The sequence below is a fragment of the Salmo salar genome, chromosome 20 (genome assembly GCF_965601325.2).
Source record: "Salmo salar chromosome 20, fSalSal1, whole genome shotgun sequence".
Taxonomy (NCBI): domain Eukaryota; kingdom Metazoa; phylum Chordata; class Actinopteri; order Salmoniformes; family Salmonidae; genus Salmo; species Salmo salar.
The window spans coordinates 63,443,873-63,469,367 of record NC_138310.1 but is presented as its reverse complement, the minus strand read 5'-3'; the positions used below and the strand labels follow the sequence as shown (position 1 = coordinate 63,469,367).

At 44.6% G+C, this 25,495-nt stretch overlaps 2 protein-coding genes across 2 annotated transcripts in view; both read right to left on the bottom strand.

Annotated features, from left to right (window-relative positions):
- The window catches only part of LOC106581197 (transcription elongation factor SPT6), a 43,982-nt gene extending 23,737 nt beyond the window's left edge, over positions 1-20,245 (bottom strand). Inside the window, exons 1-16 of the mRNA XM_014163096.3 lie at positions 20,035-20,245; positions 19,367-19,475; positions 19,057-19,230; positions 18,735-18,805; positions 18,366-18,555; positions 18,179-18,263; positions 17,689-17,944; positions 17,029-17,130; positions 16,809-16,922; positions 16,620-16,709; positions 16,380-16,522; positions 16,049-16,191; positions 15,851-15,967; positions 15,462-15,591; positions 15,109-15,259; positions 1,731-1,885 (exon numbers count right to left, since the gene is read on the bottom strand). Coding sequence (XP_014018571.1) covers positions 1,731-1,885; positions 15,109-15,259; positions 15,462-15,591; positions 15,851-15,967; positions 16,049-16,191; positions 16,380-16,522; positions 16,620-16,709; positions 16,809-16,922; positions 17,029-17,130; positions 17,689-17,944; positions 18,179-18,263; positions 18,366-18,555; positions 18,735-18,805; positions 19,057-19,230; positions 19,367-19,466 — 2,021 coding nt within the window. The 5' untranslated portion in view covers positions 19,467-19,475; positions 20,035-20,245. The remainder of the gene's footprint in view (positions 1-1,730; positions 1,886-15,108; positions 15,260-15,461; positions 15,592-15,850; positions 15,968-16,048; positions 16,192-16,379; positions 16,523-16,619; positions 16,710-16,808; positions 16,923-17,028; positions 17,131-17,688; positions 17,945-18,178; positions 18,264-18,365; positions 18,556-18,734; positions 18,806-19,056; positions 19,231-19,366; positions 19,476-20,034) is intronic.
- A 199-nt stretch (positions 20,246-20,444) lies between these two features.
- On the bottom strand, positions 20,445-23,412 carry dhr11 (Dehydrogenase/reductase SDR family member 11). The gene is given in 7 exon segments (NM_001141040.1): positions 20,445-20,766; positions 20,899-20,964; positions 21,056-21,148; positions 21,469-21,598; positions 21,717-21,811; positions 22,113-22,322; positions 22,945-23,412. Coding segments are annotated over 7 exon segments (768 nt in total). The 5' UTR covers positions 23,077-23,412; the 3' UTR covers positions 20,445-20,724.
- Between the last annotated feature and the right edge of the window lie 2,083 nt (positions 23,413-25,495).

The window sequence follows — 25,495 nt, the reverse complement described above, 5'->3', positions numbered from 1 at the left end:
ACGTTTCCACAGAACAGCTTGTTGCAATTTCGATGAGGATCTCTTGTTCAGATATCGGTAAGTGGACTGGAGGCAGGGAATGAAAGGGATAATGAATCCAGTTGTGTGGTCCATTTCGGGAAAGTACCTTTGTAATTGCGCACCCAACTCACTCATGTGCTTTGCTATATCACATTTGACATTGTCCGTAAGCTAGAGTTCATTTGCACACAAAAAAATCATACAATGATGGAAAGACCTGTGTGTTGTCCTTGTTAATGCAGACAGAGAAGAGCTCCAACTTCTTAATCATAGCCTCAATTTTGTCCTGCACATTGAATATAGTTGCGGAGAGTCCCTGTAATCCTAGATTCAGATCATTCAGGCGAGAAAAAACATCACCCAGATAGGCCAGTCGTGTGAAAAACTCGTCATCATGCAAGAGGTCAGACAAGTGAAAATTAGTAAAGAAAACTTTAAGCTTGTCTCTTGTCAATATTTTGCCCCTTGATAACCAGCGCACTGGTTATGTTGTAAAAGCGTTATTTGGTCGCTGCCATTTTCATTGCATAATGCAGAAAATACACGAGTGTTCAGGGGCCTTGCTTTAACAAAGTTAACTATTTTCACTGTAGTGTCCAAAACTTTCAAGATGTCAGGCATTCCCTTGGGAGCAAGAGCCTCTCGGTGGATGCTGCAGTGTACCCAAGTGGCGTCGGGAGCAACTGCTTGCACGCACGTTACCACTCCACTATGTCTCCCTGTCATCGCTTTTGCGCAATCAGTACTGATACCAACACATCTTGACCACCAAAGTCCATTTGATGTCACAAAGCTGTCCAGTAATTTAACAATATCCTCTCCTGTAGTCCTGGTTTGCAGAAGAGGATGTCTTCCTTAATTGACCCCCCCATAAACATAACAGACATATACCAGGAGCTGTGCCAGGCCCGCCACGTATGTTGACTCATCCAGCTGTAACGCATAGAATTCACTGACTTGTATGCAAAACAGTAATTGTTTCAAAACATCTCCTGCCATGTCACTGCTGCGTCGTGAAACAGTGTTGTTTGATGTATAGTCTGTATAGTTTTTTTTCACCTTTTCCCCAAGCATTGTCCCAGCCATATCCACGGCAGCAGGAAGGATTAAGTCCTCCACAATAGTATGGGGCTTGTCTGTCCTAGCCACTCGGTAGCTCACCATATAAGACGCTTCTAGTCCCTTCTTATTAATGGTATCTGTTGCTTTTATACATGTCTTACTACTCGAAAGTCGTCTTAATTCTCTCTCAAAAAACTCCCGTGGCTTATTTTTAAAATTGGCATGTTTAGTTTCTAAATTTCTGCGCAAGAGCGAAGGTTTCCTGTGACAGAGTAACGGTTAATGTGATTGGATGTTAATTATTTGACTAGGCTACCTGTATTTGACATTGTGTTGTTATTTCGAAGAAACACTAGATGGTTTAATTTTATTTTTGGCAGTGAAACGAGGATACTCAGGCGAGAAAAAAACATCACCCAAATGTATAGCCTTGTTGGAAAATCTAAATGGACTGTTTAAAAATGTGAATTACATTTTTATTTGGCTTACCCCCAACGGCATTGCGCTTATCACTGGGATAGCCGCCCTACATAATGCACAAAATTTGACCAGAGCGTAGTGCACTATTTAGTTAATATGGTGCCATTTGGGATGCTGACAATGTTATTAATATGTTATTACACAACGTTATAATAAAAAGCCCTCACCCCTTCACTCCAATCAGGTCAATACAGATGTTTATGGTGAGCAGGCCCTCTTCCTCTGCCTGGAACATCTTGAGGAACTGGTCTCCATTCAGCTCCTTTACAGGCTTGTTTTTCAGATACTTAAAGGAGTAACCATAATGGGCCTCATCCACATCCTATAGGAAAGATTAGACCACATACATGTCTGGTAGAGTACTTCAAACTAGATCACGACACATTAATATATGCACTAACTGTAAGTCGCTAAATGACTAAATGTAAAAATATGAGTCAATGAAAAGAACATGTTAGATGTATTTTTTCTATACAGTATGTACTGTGCCATCAGAAAGTATTCATACCCCTTCACTTATTACACATTTTGTTGTCTTACAGCCTGAATTCAAAATGTATTAAATAGATTTTGTTTTCCCCTCACCCATCTACACACAATACCCCATAATGACAAAGTGAAAACATGTTTTTTTATTTTTGCAAATATATAAAAAATGTAATACAGAAATATCTCATTCACTTAAGTATTCACACCCCTGAGTCAATACTTTGTGTTTCCAGTTTCAGAGATTTTTGTAGTTCGTTCCAGTCATTGGCAGCAGAGAACTGGAAGGAGAGACGACCAAAGGAGGAATTGGCTTTGGGGGTGACCAGAGAGATATACCTGCTGGAGCGCGTGCTACAGGTGGGTGCTGCTACGGTGACCAGTGAGCTGAGATAAGGGGGGACGTTACCTAGCAGAGACTTGTAGATGACCTGAAGACCTTAGAAAGGCAGGGTAGGATAGATAGAGGTCTGTAGCAGTTTGGGTCAAGAGTGTCCCCTCCTTTGAAGAGGGGGATGACAGCAGCTGCTTTCCAATCTTTTGGAATCTCAGACGACACGAAAGAGAGGTTGAACAGGCTAGTAATAGGGGTTGCAACAATTTTGGCAGATAATTTTAGAAAGAAAGGGTCCAGATTGTCTAGCCCGGCTGATTTGAATTCACACTTGAATCCAAGATGGCGTAGCAGTCAGACGTCTTTGTCCTTCGTCTTGTCGTGTCCTATTTACATATTTTCTTCGCATATCTTTTCATATATTTTTTTCTAAAAACTCAACCTCAAAACACTCTCCTGCAACCCGCCTCACCAATAAAAAAAAGAAAAAAGTATTATTTACCTCAAATCTGAAATCTGAAATCCACAACAGAAGCTAGCCAGAGGTTAGCCAGAGGCTGGCCAGTTCACTGGCTAACGTTGGAGTTCAGCTAGCCACGGTTGGCGGTCATCAGCTATCCCTTAGCTCGAAAAGCTATCGGCAGTTTTGTACAGCGCGACTCAGACCAAAGCATACCGGACCTATTTTCTTTCCATATCCCCGGATTTCTACCACAGGCTCTGGACATTTACACCTGGATCTTGCAGCTAGCTAGCTGCTACCCGAGTGACTATTGGCTAACGTCGGTCCCGAAGCTAACATCAATTATTCTGGAGCTAGCCAGCTGAAGAGTTCCATCAGCCACTCCTGGGCTACAATCACCTATCCGGACCCGTTTTACTGCCGATGCGGAGCCCCATCGGGCCTTCACGACTGGACTACCGACGTTATCTGCCCGAGGGAGTTATCCAACTGGCCCCTCCGTCGCAACGTAACCTGAACACCCATCTGCGGCCCGCTAATCGTTAGCTGTCTTATCGGCTGCTATCTGAATAGGTCTATCGGACAATTTTCTTGGGCCACTATAACTATTTTACCAATTGGACTGGTCCCCCCACCACACGGAACCCCACTAATCTACAGACGGAAACGCATGAAGTGGCTAAAAACAGACCTCCCTCCATCTTCTGCCAGCTTTCTACCTATGGCCCGGCTAGCTGTCTGAATCCCACGGGACCCTTATGATCACTCGGCTAAGCATGCCTCTCCTTAATGTCAATATACCTTGTCCATTGCTGTTCTGGTTAGTGTTTATTGGCTTATTTCACTGTAGAGCCTCTAGCCCTGCTCATTATACCTTATCCAACCTTTCAGTTCCACCACCCACACATGCTATGACATCTTCTGGTTTCAATGATGTTTCTAGAGACAATATCTCTCAATGCCTAGGTTTACCTCCACTGTATTCACATCCTACCATACCTTTGTCTGTACATTATACCTTGAAGCTATTTTATCGCCCCCAGAAACCTGCTGCTTTTACTCTCTATTCTGGGTGTCATAGATGACCAATTCTCATAGCTTTTAGCTGTACCCTTATCCAACTCCTCTTCTGTTCCTCTGGTGATGTAGAGGTGAATCCAGGCCCTGCAGTGCCTAGCTCCACTCCTATTCCCCAGGCGCTCTCTTTTGATGACTTCTGTAACCGTAATAGCCTTGGTTTCATGCATGTTAACATTCGAAGCCTTCTCCCTAAGTTTGTTTTATTCACTGATTTATTCCACTCTGCCAACCCGGATGTCCTAGCCGTGTCTGAATCCTGGCTTAGGAAGTCCACCAAAAATTCTGAAATCTTCATCCCTAACTACAACATATTCAGACAAGATAGAACAGCCAAAGGGGGTGGTGTTGCAATCTACTGCAGAGATTGCCTGCAGAGTTCTGTCCTACTATCCAGGTCTGTACCCAAACAATTTGAACTTCTGCTTTTAAAAATCCATCTCTCTAAAAACAAGTCTCTCACCGTTGCCACCTGCTATAGACCACCCTCTGCCCCCAGCTGTGCTCTGGACACCATATGTGAACTGATTTCCCCCCATCTATCTTCAGAGCTCGTGCTGCTAGGTGACCTAAACTGGGACATGCTTAACACCCGTGCCATCCTACAATCTAAGCTTGATGCCCTCAATCTCACACAAATTATCAATGAACCTACCAGGTACAACCCCAAAGCCTTAAACACGGGCACCCTCATAGATATCATCCTAACCAACTTGCCCTCTAAATACACCTCTGCTGTTTTCAACCAAGATCTCAGCGATCACTGCCTCATTGCCTGCATCTGTAATAGGGTCAGCGGTCAAACGACCTCCACTCATCACTGTCAAACGCTCCCTGAAACATTTCAGCGAGCAAGCCTTTCTAATCGACATGGCCCGGGTATCCTGGAAGGATATTGACCTCATCCCGTCAGTAGAGGATGCCTGGTTATTGTTTTTAAATGCCTTCCTCACCATCTTAAATAAGCATGCCCCATTCAAGAAATTTAGAACCAGGAACAGATATAGCCCTTGGTTCTCTCCAGACCTGACTGCCCTTAACCAACACAAAAACATCCTGTGGCGTTCTGCATTAGCCTCGAACAGCCCCCGTGATATGCAACTTTTCAGGGAAGTTAGAAACCAATATACACAGGCAGTTAGAAAAGCCAAGGCTAGCTTTTTCAAGCAGAAATTTGCTTCCTGCAACACAAACTCAAAAACGTTCTGGGACACTGTAAAGTCCATGGAGAATAAGAACACCTCCTCCCAGCTGCCCACTGCACTGAGGATAGGAAACTCTGTCACCTCCGATAAATCCACTATAATTGAGAATTTCAATAAGCATTTTTCTACAGCAGGCAATGAGGCAGTGATCGCTGAGATCTTGGTTGAAAACAGCAGAGGTGTATCCACCACTACGCGGTGGACTTTCGCACGTTGGCCGCTGAGAGTGCCTGAATTCCAGAGTCTCTTTTCGATACTTTTCTGCACGGATTATCTGAGGAGATTAAGGATGTGCTAGCTGCTCGGGAACTGCCGGTGGACCTCGACTTCCTTATCACTTCAACCATTAAAATTGATGGACGCCTAAGGGAACGCAAGAGTGAGAGGAGGTCTGGTCTCGGGCACATGGTGCGTTCACCTCCTATGGAATCCGGGAGTATCTGAAGGCAGCTCTTCCGAGAGGAGTCGAAGCCACCCGAGCTCTCTCGTGAATCTATGACGGGTGAGTTGGATACTCCTGAGCCTATGCAGTTGCGAAGAACTAGGCTATCAATTTGGGAGCACTCACGGAGGATGAACAGTAACTGTTGTCTGTACTGTGGAGGGGCAGGACATTTTATACCTACCTGCCCTATTAGGTAACCCTTTTCTTTAGTGGGTACTAGTACCATGGTGAGTCAGACTGGGAGTTCCCTAATTCCCATCACCTGCACACCCCTTTTTGCTCTTGTGCTGTGGGGAGACCAATCTAAGTCTCTCCGCGTGCTCATTGACCACAGTGAGACAATACAGTTCTTCCTCATGACATCTCCCCATGTTCCGGTTGTGTTGGGGTTTTCCTGGCTCCAAAAGCCCAATCTTGTGATTGACTGGACCACTAGTTCCATCCTGAGTTGGAGCCCATTTTGCCATTCCCACTGCCTTCAAGCAGCACAGCTTTCCTCAAGTCACCTTCCTCAGGATGTTAGCAAGACTGTGGATGTCTCTGCTATTCCCACAGAATACCATGACCACCTAGAAGTTTTCAGTAAGGCACGTGTTACTTCCATTCCCCCGCACCGTCTTATGATTGTGCCATTGATCTTCTCCCAAGCACTACACCACCTCGGGGTCGATTGTATTCTCTGTCTGGACCAGAGACCAAAGCTATGTAGGAGTACATAGAGGAGTCTCTGGCCACTGGGGCCGTCCGTCCGTCTACATCTCCTGCCGGCGCAGGGTTTTTCTTTGTGGAGAAGGAGAAGACCCTGCGTCCCTGCATTGACCACCGGGGACTTAATGACATTACTGTCAAGAATCATTACCCCCTTCCTCTCCTCTGCGGTTGAACCTCTCCAGGGGGCCACCATATTTTCCAAGTTGGACCTTTGAAATGCCTACCACCTGGTTCGGATATGTGAGGGGGATGAGTGGAAGACAGCCTCAACACAGCCAGTGGACATTATGAGTACCAGGTCATGCCATTTGGACTCACCAACGCCCCCGCTGTTTTCCAGGCTTTGGTCAATGATGTGCTTCGGGACATGCTAAACCGGTTTGTGTTCGTGTACCTTGACGACATCCTGTTTTTTTCCCCGATCGGCACAAGAATATGTTCTTCATGTCAGACAGGTCCATCAGCACCTCTTGGAGAACCAACTGTTCGTGAAAGCCGAGAAGTGCGAGTTCCACCGCTCTACTATCACCTTTCTGGGATATGTCATTGCTGAGGGCAATATTCAGATAGATCCTGGAAAGGTGAAAGCAGTGGTGGATTGGTCTCAACCAATGTCCATGGTGCAGTTGAAACGGTTTCTTGATTTGCAAACTTCTAACCGCCGTTTAATTCGGGACAACAGCAACCTGGCGGCACCCCCCTCGGTACTGACCTCTCCCAAGGTACCGTTCAAATGGTTTCCAGCTCTCGACAAAGCCTTTGTGGCCCTGAAGCATTGGTTCACAGCAGCACACATCCTCATCTATCCGGACCCCTCGTGTCAATGTGTGGTAGAAATGGATGCTTCTGATGTTGGAGTGGGGGCCATCCTGTCCCAGCGATCTGCCCAGGACCAGAAGCTTCATCCCTGTGCCTTCCTGTCCCATCGTCTCAATCCTGCTGAAAGGAACTACGATGTTGGCAACCGAGAACTCCTGGCGGAGAAGATGGCGTTGGAGGAGTGGAGGCACTAGCTGGAAGGAGCAGAACAGCCATTCCTGGTCTGGAACAACCATTAAAAACCTTGAATATCTCCATACAGCCAAGTGCCTCAACTCCAGGCAGGCCCGGTGGGCCCTCCTGTTCACCAGATTTAACTTCCCCATCTCCTACCGCCCAGGGTCTAAGAATGTGAAGCCTGACGCCCTCTCCCGCCTACACAGTTCCTCTGCCACACCCTCGACCTCTGAAACAATTCTCCCTACCTCATGCCTTGCTGCCACTGTGGATTGGGGTATTGAGAACCTGGTCCACGAGGCACAATGCTCCCAGCCTGGACCTGAAGGGGGCCTGGCTAACCGGCCGTCTGTCCCTAATCCAGTCCGGTCCCGGGTTCTGGAATGGGCTCATTCCTCCAGGCTGACCTGTCATCCAGGGTCCCGTCGTACACTAGCCTTCCTTCGACAACGTTTCTGGTGGCCCACAATGGCCCCTGACGTCTCTGCCTTCATCACCGCATGCACGGTGTGTGCTCACAACAAGACTCCAAGGCAAGCTCCTTCTGGCCTCCTGCAGCCACTACCGGTTCCTCATCGTCCCTGGTTTCATATATTTCTAGATTTTGTCACTGGGCTCCCTCCGTCTGATGGCAACACTGTCATTCTGATGGTAGTCAATCGGTTCTCCAAGGCCGCCCATTTCATCCCTCTCCCCAAACTACCTTCTGCCAAGGAGACGGCTCAGCTTATGGTGCAGCATGTCTTCAGGATCCATGGACTCCCGGTAGACATGGTCTCCGATTGGGGTTCTCGTCTCAGTTCTGGAAGGCATTCTGCACCCTTATTGGGTTGTCGGCCAGCATGATATCCCGATTCCATCCCCAAACTAACAGTCAGTCGGAGCGAGTCAACCAAGACCTGGAGACCACCTTAAGGTGCCTGGTCTCAACCAACCCCATTACCTGGAACCGTCAACTGGTCTGGGTGGAGTATGCCCAGAACACTCTTCCCAGTTCTGCCACGGGACTCTCCCCTTTCGAGTGCTCCATGGGGTATCAGCCTCCACTCTTCCCTGAACAAGAGCAGGAGGACAGCGTACCCTCGGCCCAGACGTTTGTCTGCCGCTGTCGACATACCTGGAGAAGAGCTATTCTCAAGACCAACTCCAGGTACCGCATTGGGCAGAGGGTATGGCTGTCCACACGTGACCTGCCCCTTCGGGTAGCGTCCCACAAACTGCCCCCCCCCCCCGTTTTATTGGTCCTTTTCCCATCTACAAAGTCCTGAGTTCCACTGCTGTCCATCTTTTGTTACACCGTACCCTCCGTATTCACCCTACGTTCCATGTGTCTACAACTAAACCCGTATCTCACAGTTCTTTGTCTCCTGTCCCCAGGCCTACCCCTCCCTCCCCGTGTCATTGATGGCCATCCGGCATATGCGGTGAGACGTCTCCTGGGTGTTCGACCACGGGGCAGGGGTTTACAGTACCTGGTTGACTGGGAGGGTTACGGCCCAGAGGAGAGGTGCTGCGTTCCCGCTAGAGACATCCTGGATCCAGCCCTCATCGCCGACTTCCACCGCCAACACCCCGGACAACCAGGTGGCGCCCCTAGGGGGGGGGGGGGGGCGGGCGTAATGTACTTGTACTAATGTACTTGTCCTCTTGCTCAGTTGTGCTCCGGGGCCTCACACTCCTTTCTATTCTGGTTAGAGCCAGTTTGCGCTGTTCTGTGAAGGGAGTAGTACACAGCGTTGTATGAGAGCTTCAGTTTCTTGGCAATTTCTCGCATGGAATAGCCTTCATTTCTCAGAACAAGAATAGACTGATGAGTTTCAGAAGAGAGTTCTTGGTTTCTAGCCATTTTGAGCCTGTAATCAAACCCACTGATGCTCCAGATACTCAACTAGTCTAAAGAAGGCCAGTTTTATTGCTTCTTTAATCAGCACAACAGTTTTCAGCTGTGCTAACATAATTGCAAAGGGGTTTTCTAATGATCAATTAGCCTTTTAAAATGATAAACTTGGATTAGCTAACACAACGTGCCATTGGAACACAGGAGTGATGGTTGCTGTTAATGGGCCTCTGTACGCCTATGTAGATATTCCATAAAAAAATCTGCCGTTTCCAGCTACAATAGTCATTTACAACATTAACAATGTGTACACTGTATTTCTGATCAATTTGATGTTATTTTAATGGACAAAAAATGTGCTTTTCTTTCAAAAACAAGGACATTTCTAAGTGACCCCAAACTTTTGAAAGGTAGTGTAAATCTTCACGCCCAGTCTTAGGTTATTTGCACTCTGAAGCAGGTTCTCATCAAGGATTTGCCTGTATTTAGCTCCATTCATTGTTCCCTCTATCCTTACCAATCCCCCAGTCCCTGCCGTTGAAAACCATCTCCATAGCATGATACTGCACAGTTGGGATGGTGTTAGACAAGTGACGAGCTGTGCCTGGTTTTCTCCAGACATAGTATTTTTTTGCATTCAGGCCAATTTTTGTCTCATCAGACCACAGGCTCATTTGCCTTATTTTTTATTTTTATTTTTTTATTTCACCTTTATTTAACCAGGTAGGCAAGTTGAGAACAAGTTCTCATTTACAATTGCGACCTGGCCAAGATAAAGCAAAGCAGTTCGACAACATACAAAAACACAGAGTTACACATGGAGTAAAACAACATACAATCAATGATGCAGTAGAAAAAAAAATAAGACTATATACAATGTGAGCAAATGATGTGAGATAAGGGAGGTAAAGGCAAAAAAATGCCATGGTGGCAAAGTAAATAAAGTATAGCAAGAAAAACACTGGAATGGTAGATTTGTAGTTTGAAGAAAGTTCAGAGATAAAATATAAATAATATGGTGCAAAGGAGCAAAATAAATAAAATAAATAAATACAGTAGGGGAAGAGGTAGTAGTTTGGGCTAAATTATAGATGGGCTATGTACAGGTGCAGTGATCTGTGAGCTGCTCTGACAGCTGGTGCTTAAAGCTAGTGAGGGAGATAAGTGTTTCCAGTTTCAGAGATTTTTGTAGTTCGTTCCAGTCATTGGCAGCAGAGAACTGGAAGGAGAGACGACCAAAGGAGGAGTTGGCTTTAGGGGTGACCAGAGAGATATACCTGCTGGAGCGCGTGCTACAGGTGGGTGCTGCTATGGTGACCAGTGAGCGGAGATAAGGGGGGACTTTACCTAGCAGGGTCTTGTAGATGACCTGGAGCCAATGTGTTTGGCGACGATTATGAAGCGAAGGCCAGCCAACGAGAGCGTACAGGTCGCAGTGGTGGGTAGTATATGGGGCTTTGGTGACAAAACGGATGGCACTGTGATAGACTGCATCCAGCTTGTTGAGTAGGGTATTGGAAGCTATTTTGTAAATGACATCGCCGAAGTCGAGGATTGGTAGGATGGTCAGTTTTACGAGGGTATGTTTGGCAGCATGAGTGAAGGATGCTTTGTTGCGAAATAGGAAGCCAATTTGAGATTTCACTTTGGATTGGAGATGATTGATGTGAGTCTGGAAGGAGAGTTTACAGTCTAACCAGACACCTAGGTATTTGTAGTTGTCCACAAATTCTAAGTTAGAACCGTCCAGAGAAGTGATGCTGGACAGGCGGGCAGGTGCAGGCAGCGATCGGTTGAAGAGCATGCATTTAGTTTTACTTGTGTTTAGGAGCAGTTGGAGACCACGGAAGGAGAGTTGAATGGCATTGAAGCTCGTCTGGAGGGTTGTTAACACAGTGTCCAAAGAAGGGCCAGAAGTGTACAGAATGGTGTCGTCTGCGTAGAGGTGGATCAGAGATTCACCAGCAGCAAGAGCGACATCATTTATGTATACAGAGAAAAGAGTTGGCCCAAGAATTGAACCCTGTGGTACCCCCATAGAGACTGCCAGAGGTCCAGACAGTAGGCCCTCCGATTTGACACACTGAACTCTGTCAGAGAAGTAGTTGGTGAACCAGGCGACGCAATCGTTTGAGAAACCAAGGCTACTGAGTCTGCCGATGAGGATGTGGTGATTAACAGAGTCAAAAGCTTTGGCCAGGTCAATGAATACGGCAGCACAGTATTGTTTCTTATCGATGGCGGTTACGATGTCGTTTAGGACCTTGAGCGTGGCTGAGGTGCACCCATGACCAGCTCTGAAACCAGATTGCATAGCGGAGAGGGTGCGGAGGGATTCGAAATGGTCGGTAATCTGTTTGTTGACTTGGCTTTCGAAGACCTTAGAAAGGCAGGGTAGGATGGATATAGGTCTGTAGCAATTTGGGTCAAGAGTGTCACCTCCTTTGAAGAGGGGGATGACAGCAGCTGCTTTCCAATCTATGGGAATCTCAGACGACACGAAAGAGAGGTTGAACAGGCTAGTAATAGGGGTTGCAATAATTTCGGCAGATAATTTTAGAAAGAAAGGGTCCAGATTGTCAAGCCCAGCTGATTTGTAGGGGTCCAGATTTTGCAGCTCTTTCAGAACATCAGCTGAATGGATTTGGGAGAAGGAGAAATGGGGGAGGCTTGGGCGAGTAGCTGTGGGGGGTGCAGTGCTGTTGAATGCAGTAGGGGTAGTTAGGTGGAAAGCATGGCCAGCCGTAGAAAAATGCTTATTGAAATTCTCAATTATAGTGGGCTTATCGGTGGTGACAGAGTTTCCTATCCTCAGTGCAGTGGGCAGTTGGGAGGAGGTGTTCTTATTCTCCATGGACTTTACAATGTCCCAGAACTTTTTAGAGTTGGAGTTGCACGAAGCGAATTTCTGTTTGAAAAAGCTAGTCTTGGCGTTTCTAACTGCCTGTGTGTATTGGTTTCTAACTTCCCTAAAAAGTTGCATATCGCGGGGGCAGTTCGATGCTAATGCAGAACGCCACAGGATATTTTTGTGTTGGTTAAGGGCAGTCAGGTCTGGGGAGAACCAAGGGCTATATCTGTTCCTGGTTCTAAATTTCTTGAAAGGGGCATGCTTATTTAAGATGGAGAGGAAGGCATTTAAAAAAAATAACCAGGCTTCCTCTACTGACGGGATGAGGTCAATATCCTTCCAGGATACCAGGGCCAGGTCGATTAGAAAGGCTTGCTCGTTGAAATGTTTCAGGGAGCGTTTGACAGTGATGAGTGGAGGTCGTTTGACCGCTGACCCATTACGGGTGCAGGCAATGAGGCAGTGATCGCTGAGATCTTGGTTGAAAACAGCAGAGGTGTATTTAGAGGGCACGTTGGTTAGGATGATATCTATGAGGGTGCCAGTGTTTGCGGCTTTGGGGTTGTACCTGGTGGGTTCATTAATAATTTGTGTGAGATTGAGGGCATCAAGCTTGGATTGTAGGATGGCTGGGGTGTTAAGCATGTCCCAGTTTAGGTCACCTAGTAGCACGAGCTCTGAAGATAGATGGGGGGCAATCAGTTCACATATGGTGTCCAGAGCACAACTAGGGGCCGAGGGGGGTCTATAGCAGGCGGCAACGGTGGAAGACTTGTTTTTGGAGAGGTGGATTTTTAAAAGTAGAAGTTCAAATTGTTTGGGTACAGACCTGGATAGCAGGACAGAACTCTGCAGGCTATCTCTGCAGTAGATTGCAACACCGCTCTCATAGTCCTTCACGTGCCTTTTGGCAAACTCCAGGCGTGCTGTTTTGTGCCTTTTTCTCAGGAATGGCTTCCGTCTGGTCACTCTCATAAAGCCCAGATTAGTGAAGTGCGGTAGAGACTGTTGTCCTTCTGGCAGGTTCTCCCATCTCAACCAAGGAACTCTGTAGTTCTGTCAGTGGTCATTGTGTTCTTAGTCACCTCCCTGACCAAGGACCTTCTTGCCTGGTTGCTTAGTTTGGTCGGACGGCCAGCTCTAGGCAGAGTCTGGGTAGTTCCATATTTTTGATGGAGACCTCTGTGCTCTTGGAAACTTTCAAAACTTTAGAAATAGTTTTATACCCTTGTCCAGATATATGCCTCATCACAACTCTATCTCGGAGTGCTACGGACAGTTCCTTGGACTTCATGGTATAGTTTCTGCTCTGACATACACTGTCATCTGTGGGACCTTATATACAGTGCATTCGGAAAGTATTCAGACCCCTTCCCCTTTCCACATTTTGTTACGTTACAGCCTTATTCTAAAATGTATTCAATGTTTTTCATCAATCTACACACAATACCCCACAATAACAAAGCAAAAACAGTTTTTTTTTTTACATTTATACAAATGTATAAAAAATGTCAAACTGAAATACCTTATTTACATAAGTATTCAGACCCTTTGCTATGAGACTGGAAATTGAGCTCAGGTGCATCCTGTTTCTATTGATCATCCTTAAGATGTTTCAACAACTTGATTGGAGTCCACTTATGGTAAATTCAATTGATTGGAAATGATTTGGAAAGGCACACACCTGTCTATAAAAGGTCCCACAGTTGACAGTACATGTCAGAGCAAAAACCAAGCCATTTGGTCGAAGGAATTGTCCGTAGAGCTGCGAGATAGGATTGTGTCAAGGCACAGATATGGGGAAGGGTACGAAAACATGTCTGCAACATTGAAGGTCCCCAAGAACACAGTGGCATCCATAATTCTTAAATGAAAGAAGTTTGGAACCACCAAGACTCTTCCTAGAGCTGGCCGCCGAGCCAAACTGAGCAATTGGAGGAGAAGGACCTTGGTCAGGGAGGTGACCAAGAACCCGATGGTCACTCTGACAGAGCTCCTGAGTTCCTCTGTGGAGATGGTGATCCTGCTGGAAGGTTCTCCCATCTCTGCAGCACTCTACCAATCAGGCCTTTATGATAGTGGCCAGATGGAAGCCACTCCTCAGTAAAAGGCACGACAGCCCGCTTGGAGTTTGCCAAAATTCACCTAAAGGACTCTCAGACCATGAGAAGCAAGATTCTCTGGTCTGATGAAACCAAGATTGAACTCTTCGGCCTAAATGCCAAGCGTCACGTCTGGAAGAAACATGGCACCATGACTACAGTGAAGCATGGTGGAGGCAGCATCATGCTGTGGGGATATTTTTCAGCGGCTCGGACTGGGAGACTAGTCAGGATCGAGGAAAAGATGAACAAAGAGATCCTTGATGAAAACCTGCTCCAGAGCACTAAGGACCTCCGACTGGGGTTAAGGTTCACCTTCCAACAGGACAACAACCTTAAGCACACAGCCAAGACAATGCAGGAGTGGCTTCAGGACAAGTCTCTGAATGTCCTTTAGCGCCCCAGCCAGAGCCCAGACTTGAACCCAGACTGGAGAGTGCACTGTAGACAGGTGAGTTTCTTTCTAAATCATGTCCAAACAATTGAATTGGCCATAGGTAGACTCCAAACAAGTTGTAGTGACATCTCAAGGATGTTTCAAACTGTAACAAAACAAAATGTGGAAAAAGTCAGGGGGTATGAATAGGGAAAGGGGATACCTAGTCAGTTGCACAACTGAATCCATTCAACCAAAATGTGTCTTCCTCATTTAACCCAACCACTCTGAGTCAGAGGAACAGTTGTTGTGGGAGTTAACTGCCTTGCTAAAGGGCAGAACAGCAGATTTTTCCACCTTGCCGGCTCAGAGATTCAAACAAGCAACCTTGTGGTTACAGTCCCAATGCTCTAACCGCTAGGCTACCTGACACCTCTGAAGGTATTGTATATCCCATGAAAGACCTAAATAAACCACTTATACAACCAACAAATAAGTGGAGGTAATTGCAGAATAGGGTTGGAAAAATAACTTTCACAAATTCCCAGGAATTCCTGGTAGAAGGATAAAGGATTTCTTCCAACTGGGATTTCTGGAAAACCTGGGAATTTTTGGAAAGTTACTGTGATTTTTCAACCCTATTGCAAATAGATGGTGTATACCTTCTTTCCCTTCTTGGTGGGTTTGATGTTGATCTTGGCTCTTTCCTGGAACGTCTGTCGGAGCACATGTCTGACTAGAGGCTCCCGGGCGATCTGCATGGCAACCATGTAGCGAGTCCCCTCCAGTACTGCCTCCGCTGTGCTGAACTGGCTGCAAAGGCAGAGAGAACATAATATTAGTAATATTGTGGAAGGTATAGGTTTGCATCTGAAATGGTGCGACTTGAGATGCAGCCATGTACAAGTTTGCATATTCAACTCTCAATACCAACTCTGTTACTGCTAAACTGGTTGGGTTATCTTAATATTAAAGTGTATTCTGAATACAGTGCAATAATGTGTCGCCGGTTAACCTGCAGATGTAGTCCTTAGCCAGCTCCATGGGCTCAGCAGGAAACTGCTCCGTCTCGTGACGCTGGTAACTGTCACGTAGGTTTTCTCCAAACTGCTCTGGAGTCAGACCGAACTTCTTGGCCAGGCCATCTGACGAGAGAACCCTTTAAATGGTGGACTCAAAAACTGTTGCAAATACAGTTGGCTCGTGATACAGGAAGTGCACTTCGATTAGCAAACTCTGTTTAAGTACACTAGTCACAGTTTTCCAGTCACACATTCTTTCGCAAGTTTTTGTATTATCACGAGCTAACTGTATAGACCTGAAGATGTACTGTATAGCACATAAATCTGTCTGTAATAGGTGCTGATAGTGACACCTACTGGACACACATGATAAAGCACTTACCCAGTCCTGCACACTGGCAGATGCTGTACATATCCCTGCGAGATGCAAGCTTCAGGTCCGGCCCCTTTGACTGCTCCTCTTCTTCCTCTTCCTCCTCCTCTACTTCCTGCTCATTACCTGCGAACAGAATACATGAAAATTACTCTGGTGAGGGTAAAGGTGCTTTCCCCATCTTACAATATATAATCTAAAACGTACCATCTTCATCCACTTTGATCTTCTTCAGCTTTTTCTTGCTGGACCGGGCTGCATTCTGCATCTTTGGAATATCCCGGCCATAGTACAGCAGGAAATGGTTGTAGACGTCGCCCAGTTCATCACTAGACTGGACATCCTTCAGCCTTGTCAAAAAACATAATCAGGTATGCATTCAGATACAACAAAGATAATAAAGGTGTCATAACATGACTAGCGTACTGTCCAAGGGGTGTACTTGTACATCAAGTTGCCTCACTACAGAAACAGGACATGGGCTGTTCTGGCTCAAACAAGGCTTATTTACAAACATATTTGACATGACAAGCCTTACCTCTCTAAATCTGAAGTGTCTAGTGGTCGAATGCCATCAGCCAGTGGCTTATCTGGGTCAGCTGAGATCTGTTCAAACTGGTATCCCTGCATCTTCTGGAACAGGCGTCTCAGGTTCTGTTTGCGGGTTTTCAGCTGGGTCCACTGAGGAGGAAAGAAAGTCCCACATTAAACAGTAATTAAACAGAGAGAATAAATGAAGGGTTTAAGTTAACCAAAATCCAATGCTACAGTATATTACCTTCTCATCCCACTGCCAAACCTTCCACAGATCATTGATATTGAGTTCAGGCTCCACATACTCTTTCCTGTAGAACGCTATAAACGGAACCTAGAGGTGAAACAATGAAGACAGTTGTATTAACTAACTGTGAAAAATGATAGGGAAGAACTCAACTTTACATACACTGCTAGAAGGACTGTGTAGTACCTCAAAGTGTTGGTTTCTCATGAAATTCAAAGCCTCTTTAATCTTCTGGATGGTGCTGGGGCCTTTTCTGCTGAAAGTAGTGGTTGGACCTCTGTCCAAATAGTCTGCGTTCTCCTGAAAACACAGAATATTAGATTAAAAAAAACACAGACCTAGACTGTAGCATCAGCTTTAACTAATTATCTTATAAGACCTAGCTAAAATATCCTCACTCCAGTACCTGCATGGAGATGGTGAGAGTAGAGAAGGCATTCCTATAGATCCACTCAGCCTCCTGTTCCAGCTCATCATCCTCTGCTGGCTTCACACGAGTGGAGCGTAACTAAAAACAACAAGACCACACACACAGAAAAGGGTATGGGCTACAGCAGTGGTATTCAAAGTCAGTGGTATTCAAAGTCGGGTCGCGGGGGAACTACAGTGAAAAAATTAAGAGTATAGATTATTGTATGGGACATTATGCAAAGGTTTTTGAGAAAGATAATTGTAATTTATTTATTTTATTTAGTAAATGTATTTATTAGTTTCTTTTCATTTTGATAAGAGATGCAAATGTAATGAATTGAAGGTGATTTGTTTATGTAAAAATCTAAATGTACCGATTTTAATGTTGTGTCATATTTGGGGTGGAGTCATTGCGAAAAAAATGTGGTCCCCGGAAATTCTGGCTGAAGAAATGGAGTCCCCCCTGAAAAAGTTTGAATACCACAGGGCTACAGCGTCAAGCCCATAATAGTTATAGGTAAGTTTCAGGTGCTCATGTGTCCCAATGACTATGACTGTGACTGTGCACCCTATTCCCTATATAGTGCACTACTTTTGACCAGAGCCCATAGGGTCCGAGTGCCATTTAGAACGCAACCTATAGAAGTATACACACCTGGAACCTCTCTGGCATGTCAGTGGAGCGGATCTCGTTGTCCTGGTCCGTCATGTGACTGCTCTCCAGCTCGCTAGGCTCATAGATCTCAAAGATACTGCGTCGACCCACCCTCTTCTTGGCCTGCTTCTTGGGCCGGTCCCATGACTCTTCATCTGCATCCTCCTCCTCCTCCTCTGCATCTTCATAGGCTTCAGTGTCAAACTCGGCAAAGTCAAAGTCCCCTCCGAATATCTCTTGGGCCTCCTGAAGGGCTCTGTAAAAAGGCAGTGGTGCTCAGTACTAAATACTGCATGTGAGTACAGATAAACATGCCAGCGTCACAAATGGCACTCTATTATAGTGCCCTACTTTTGACCAGGGCCCATAGGGGAATAGGGTGCCATTTGGGAAACATCTACCATATCAAATTCTATTGCACAGCTTTCAGGGGGAGAGGCTACTGCAAATTGGGATCTAAGTGATTAAATGAAATGTCAGAATCACTTACGCATCTGTATATCCTGGCAGCTTCTTCCTCCACTTGGGTTTTTTCAAGGGCTGTCCGTCATCATCCACAATAAAGTCATCGATATCTGAGGAAAAAAAAAAAAAAACACTATGACTCAAATATTTTCGAGTGGCTAACTCAAAACAACTCGACTGTTTATAGATGAAGAAACTAAAATGTTTCATACCAGACTCTTCATCGTCCTCCTCCTCATCCTCCCCGGGATGCAAAGGCACATCCAATGCCTCGCCCTCATCCGCTCCCGTCCCCATGAAGATCTCATCCGCTATCATGTCCTTCTCATGGGCCTCCCTGACATCTTCATCTCCCTCCTCATCCTCATCGTCTGACATGTCTCGCAAACGACGGAACTTTTGCTGTTTATGATGATAAGGAAGGAGTAGAGATATCAGGAAAACATTTTAGCCAATCTCCTTTTACATAGTATTTTTAGAGAGTGGGACCATGGGACATGACACGAGACCTCCGCTGTGTGTTATACAATGTCCATGATGACAATTCATTTTGCTTGTCATAATGGCATCAGAATATTTACCCTTTTCACTTTTACTCCCAAATTCTCCTCAATGAGATCAATATCATCATCATCCAAGCGGTCGTCAAAGCCTGTAGACAGAAATCGCAAGATACACAAACACCAAAGGTGATTATTATTGGTATGCATGATTCTGCTGCACACTGTTTGGTGTCACAAATCATGAAGGCTTGAATCTGAATGGGCAAAATAGAATCAAAGGGTTTACGACATTATAGTTTATTCAATGACTGAAGATATAGCCTACAATGTGGCTAGGAAGCAATCACAGTGCAGCCCAGACATGAATAAATACAGGACCAATTTATGAATGACCACTTACTTCTCTTCCTCTTACGGTGTCCAATTTCCTCCCCAGAGTCACTATCACCTTCTTTATCTTTATTCCCTTCTTCCTCATCCTCTTCCTCCCCTTCCTCCACACCATCATCAATCAGACCACAGAGGTTTCCATCCGCATCTTGATCCTCTGTATTCTCCTCTTCCTCCTCCTCATCTAAGTCACAAATCAAGAAGTTGTACATTGTTAACATCGATCGAATTTAGGGTAGTTGTGATGATGATAACTCTGTCAAGGGACATCTTTGAAATAAAGTCTAAATGATTCACATGCTGTACAATGAATAGATTACCATCATTTGCTGCAGCATGCTTCAGTGCCTTTTTCTCTGTGTCCTCTGGACTCCCGAATTCCTCCTCAGACTCCTCTGCTTCCCTCTCGATGAAATCCATGTTTAGTGGCTGTTGAAGAGATAATAAACAACATGATTTTCATTTGCTGGTTATGTGTTAAAAAAACAGTTTTTGGAAATTATGTTATGGGACAAAATTATTCCATAATTTAAAAACGTTAACAAATTTAATACACCATATTTTACAGTTTAAGTATGGCTATGTCATAAGAAAACCTTATTGTAAACAATGAAATATTAGGCTACAATAAGCTATGATGATAAGACGCTGCTGTCTGCCATGGCTGACTGGTAGAGATGCAGTAGAACATTATTATAGCCAGGGGGCGAAGACATTGCTAGATATCACAAGGTTTAGCTAGTTAGCTACGATACAAATGTATATGACTTTACAAATAAGCAAAGGTAGCCGTAGCTATCCAACGGATATCAGGCTGGAGCTGCAGGTAGCGTTCTTCTTAGCTACAACAACATAGCTAACGTTAGCTAGCTTGCATAACAACAATGGAAAGAGATGGCTACCAAGCTAGCCCCATCTACTGTAGCTAGCATACAGCTGTATTGCCAGAAACAGCTGGCTGACTCCCATTGCCCATAACGGTACATACCTATGTGACAGGAGGCAGGACCGGCTCCTTTTTAAGTTGACTGATTAGCAAAGCGTGATATGGAAAATAGATTCATTTCTTGACGACAAAAATGTGTTAGCTATCTAGGCGCAAGCAAATTTCCAAGACTGGAATGCAGAAAAATCCCTCAAACTCCAAATGAAGGCGAGGCACGTCACAGATGAACACAGCTCTCCTTGGATTGCAGAGTGCAATCCTTGCATTATACTTTTCAATGTTGTCGTGTATAATTCTTCTAGTGTTATGCTATGTAACATAATACATTTCGTTTTTGCATTACTTTTCAATGTCTTCTTTTTGTAATATTTGTATGTAACATAGAAAATGTTATTCAGTTTAATTGGACCTTGTGTTTACTGTATTGTATCGACACCAGCACACAAAATTCACTTGAAATATAACTTTATTTTAGCAAACACATTAATTCAAAAAAGGATCTAAATATTGATGGAAAATTGCAATAGTGTTGTTACACAATGTCAGTATTATCAGGTTGTATCAGATTGTAAAGGGGCTGTAGTGTAGCCTACAATACTTTTCATGGCAAATAATAATTTTCGGATCAGACCCAAAATCACAATTCAAAAACTCCACAATCCTACAGCTTTAAGCCAACGTTCAATCCTCTGAGATGATCAAGGTGCATCAGATTCCTCCTGCAGGACTGCTCTATGACACTTGCTCCACAGGTCGCATTTGAACATCTCCAATCTAGATATGTAAAGACAGGAGTATGGTAGTTATTTGTCAGATTATGGAAAACTTTTCCCCCATTCATTCAAACATTGATGGAAGTGAACAGAGTGTGCAAAGAATACTGAGACAGACAAATGTCCAACTTACGTGAACATGTGGCGGTGTGCCTAAGACATACGTTACAGCACTGGCAATGTCGATTGCTTCCAAACACTGTAAGAAGGCAGTAGAATTATAACGTACACATTCAAAAACAATCATAAAGCCTGTATGCACAGATATCATTATTATTGTTATTATTCACCTTCATACTGTTGTAGGTAGCAGCAGCCTTCTCTGGATGGAGGCTGTGAAGCCGGAAAGCAAATTCTGTTTCCACCATACCAGGAGATATACACTGTTCAGAAGAAAACAGAAACACAGGGTTAGTGACAGTTTTTCATTAGATGGCTCTAACGATTACATTGTGCATTAGCTAGATAAATCGGTTGATTTGTAAACATCAATGTGGTCTATCATGAGGACACACTGGCCTGATATTGTGGAGTGTTGCCAATAATAGAACACCATCGTTTTCAGCAGTGTACTGTTGGTGTACAGTACTCACAATATGATAAATTAGCACAATTCAGTGCTGGGTGGGTATGGACAACTGATCAGCTCATTGACAATAGAATGAAATATTTCTAATAAGAAGACTAAGAATGAATAACTTACCGTGGCTCGAATGTGGGTTTTAGCCTCTCGCAGCTCTTGCCGCAGTCCTTCTGTCAGGGCAGTCACAGCATACTTGGTAGCACTATAGAAGTGTGTATCAGCACTGAAAACTACACGATGGCCACTCATACTAGAATAAAAGAAGATGCATTATGGTTTGTACCACCAGTGGATTGTCCAAAGAAAAGCATTCACTGCAACCCGAGTCCAATTGCATATCTGGAGGTAGAGATAGAGTTGTACGGTACCTGTTTATGTTGATGATATGTCCATCATCCACCTTCCTCTCCTTCATAGACTGGTATGCCTCTCGTGTGCAGATAGACAATGCAATGACGTTCACCTGTAAAATACAGCCGTTGAATATCAATGTGATATTAAATAATGGACTGAAGAAAGTGTGACGGCCATCCCTTGTTTTTTTTTTAGATAAATAAGGTCAGTGACAACACAGAGATTGAAACGTACATCAATAACAAATGTTATTAAATGATGGAGAGCATGACACAGGATAGCGAAAATCATGCTTTGCTTTTTGACTGTAAGTTGTTCTTGATAAGAGTGCCTGCTAAATGACTAAAAATAAAAGATAAATATGGACAGCAGTTGACATAAACACAGAGATCATTGCCAGTGACACCTACATCAATCATTGTCCTCCAGCCATCGGTTTTGCCATTCAACAGTGACTCTGAATGGGCCAGGCCAGCATTGTTGATGCACACATCCACTCCCTGATGGAGAGTCTTGATGGCAGAGAACATGGAAAGGATCTCCTCTTCATTTGAAAGGTCACATTTGTAGGGAACAAGGGTACCACTGTGCCCAGCGCTTTGACACTCTGCTGCCAGTTTCTAAAATCAAGAGGGAAGATGACTTCATGCTCTATGTTCCAAAGGTTAAAACAACATGGTGAAGCCATATGAAAGTAATTCCCAAATGTGCTTCATTTGACAAATAATATTTTCTACAATATCATATACTACTGTGACACACATCATAAAAGTAATGAAACAGTTTGCAAAGATTACTTCTCAATTGGTATAGATCAGGTGCCATTAGACTGTAGTAATCTATAATAAACCTACGTGCAGTAAAACGTGTGAGGCAAACCTTGTGACAGAATGCAGGTGACATGTAAATTATTTATTTGTTGGCCCATATAGGCTACATATGAAACAGTGCAGTAAGTGTGTATTTTGAATTTGTGAAATTGTTTGATGTTATATGAAAGTAGAGGGATTTATGTTTCCAGAACCGTACCGCAATTGATAATCTATTCAGTATTTGGCTGTTTAGTTTTCCAGAGCCAATTCGCCATTTAAACAAAACATGTAAGGTCATTGGAGTAAGGTTAGCTCCTTTAGTCCAATATTGGTCTAAGATAGTAGTAGAGTAGCCTAGTCAGTACAGTTCAAAAAGTAGCAACAACAAAAAGGCTACACTAACGCTTTACGTCACATACATGGCCCCCACCTCTATTTTCTCGACGTTCCTGGCACAGCCGACAACCTTCATGCCGTGCTGGACAAGAGCCTTGCAAATCGCCGCTCCGATTCCAACAGAAGCCCCGGTAACAAGCGCCACTCTACCTTTCCAGCGATCCATAGTCTATCAACACAACTGGATTTCCTAAAGTTGATCAATTGTACACTATTCTCAAATCGTTCCGAATTTTGCAGAGTATCAGCTACGTTGTATCCATTGATAGGTGCACAAACTCCCTAACTCGTGCCCAATGAAACTCAGGCCAAACCCCTTATCCCTCCGCACATGATTTAATATTCATAGGATGACTGATTGCTGTTCGAGCCTTTCCTTTCTTATTTTTATTTATTTAACCAGGCAAGTCAGTTAAGAAGAAATTCTTATTTACAATGACAAACCCAAACGACTCTGGGCTAATTGTGCGCTGCCCTATGGGACTCCAAATCACGCCCGGATGTGACGTAGCCTGTATTCGACCCAGGAACTACAGTGACAGCTCTTACACAGAGATGCAGTGCCTTAGACCGTTGCGCCACTCAGGAGTCCTATAGCCCTACTCTAGTGAAATGTGGTGTATTTAGCCAGCTACTCTCTCTGTCTGTCAATAAAAAGATGCGTGTTCAAATACAATTCAGCAGGGGCACAACTTTGGTTTTAGAAGTGGGGGAACATAACATTATTATTATTATTATTTTATCTGGTCAGATAAACACTCCAAACAGCCTACACAGCTGCTCAGTGTCTGCAGGGTCCAAAAGCACACCGTTGCCTCGTTTTGTATCACATTCCAATTATACAACCGAGGGGGACAAAAATGCAATTTCAGAATGTGGGGGATATCTCCCTGTCCCCAGTGGAAGTTGGGTCCCTGCTTCAGGGAACACACAACCTGATGATTTCACCATTTTTGATAGGCCTATATGTATATCCCTTTACAACAAATTGCTGGTAACTACAGTGCATTCGGCAAGTATTCAGACCCCTTGACTTTTTACACATTTTGTTACGTTACAGCCTTATTCTAAAATGGATAAAATAGTTTTTTCTCTCATCAAACAATACCACAAAAACAGGTTCTTAGAAATTTTTGCAAATGTATTGAAAAACAAAACTGAAATATCGCAATTACATAAGGATTCAGACCCTTACTCAGTACTTTGTTGAAGCGCCTTTGGCAACGATTACAGCCTCGAGACTTCTTGGGTATGACGCCCTTGTATTTGAGGAGTTTCTCCCATTCTTCTCTGCCGATCCTCTCAAGCTCTGTCAGGTTGGATGGGGAGTGTCGCTGCAGAGCTATTTTCAGGTCTCTCCAGAGATGTTAGATCGGGTTCAAGTCTGGGCTCTGGCTGGGACACTCAAGGACATTCAGAGACTTGTCCCTAAGCCACTCCTGCATTGTCTTGGCTGTGTGCTTAGAGTCATTGTCCTGTTGGAAGGTGAACCTTAGCCCCAGTCTGAGGTACTGAGCGCTCTGAAGCAGGTTTTCATCAAGGATCCTCTGTACTTTGCTCCATTCATCTTTCCCTCGATCCTGACTAGTCTTCCAGTCCCTGTCGCTGAAAAATCCCCACAGCATAATGCTACCACCACCACCATACTTCACCATAAGGATGGTGCCAGGTTCCGCCAGATGTGACACTTGGCATTCAGGCCAAAGAGTTCAATCTTGTTTTCATCAGACCAGAGAATGTTGGTCTGAGTCCTTTAGGTGCATTTGGGAAACTCCAAGCAGGCTGTCATGTGTCTTTTACTGAGGAGTGGCTTCCATCTGGCCACTATCATAAAGGCCTGATTGGTGGAGTGCTGCAGAGATGGTTGTCCTTCTGGAACGTTCTCCCATCTCCTCAGAGGAACTCAGGGGCTCTGTCAGAGTGACCATCGGGTTCATGGTCACCTCCCTGACCAAAGCCATTCTCCCCCAATTTCTCAGTTTGGCTCGGCGGCCAGCTCAAGGAAGAGTCTTGGTGGTTCCAAACTTCTTCCATTTAAGAATGATGGATGCCACTGTGTTCTTGGGGACCTTCAATGCTGCAGACATGTTTTGGTACCCTTCCCCAGATCTGTGCCTTGACACAATCCTGTCTCGGAGCTCTACGGATTCCCTTGACCTCATGGCTTGGTTTTTGCTCTGACATGTACTGTCAACTGTGGGACCTTTTATAGACAGGTGTGTGCCTTTCCAAATTATGTCCAATCAATTGAATTTAGCACAGGTGGACTCCAATCAAGTTGTATAAACATCTCAAGGATGATCAATGGAAACAGGATTCACCCAAGCTCATTTTCGAGTCTCATAGCAAAGGGTCTGAATACTTATGTAAATGTTATATTTCCTTTATATATTTAAAACAAATTTTTTATCTGCAAACCTGTTTTCGCTTTGCATTATGGGTATTGAGTGTAGATTGATGTGCGGTCTGAATACTTTCCGAATGCACTGTAGTTTACATGTTGTCAACAATCAAAGCCAAGTCCATCTGTTTTGCCCCATAGTTGCGTATTCTTCAGTTTTGTTGCTAAATAACCAACCCTTCTC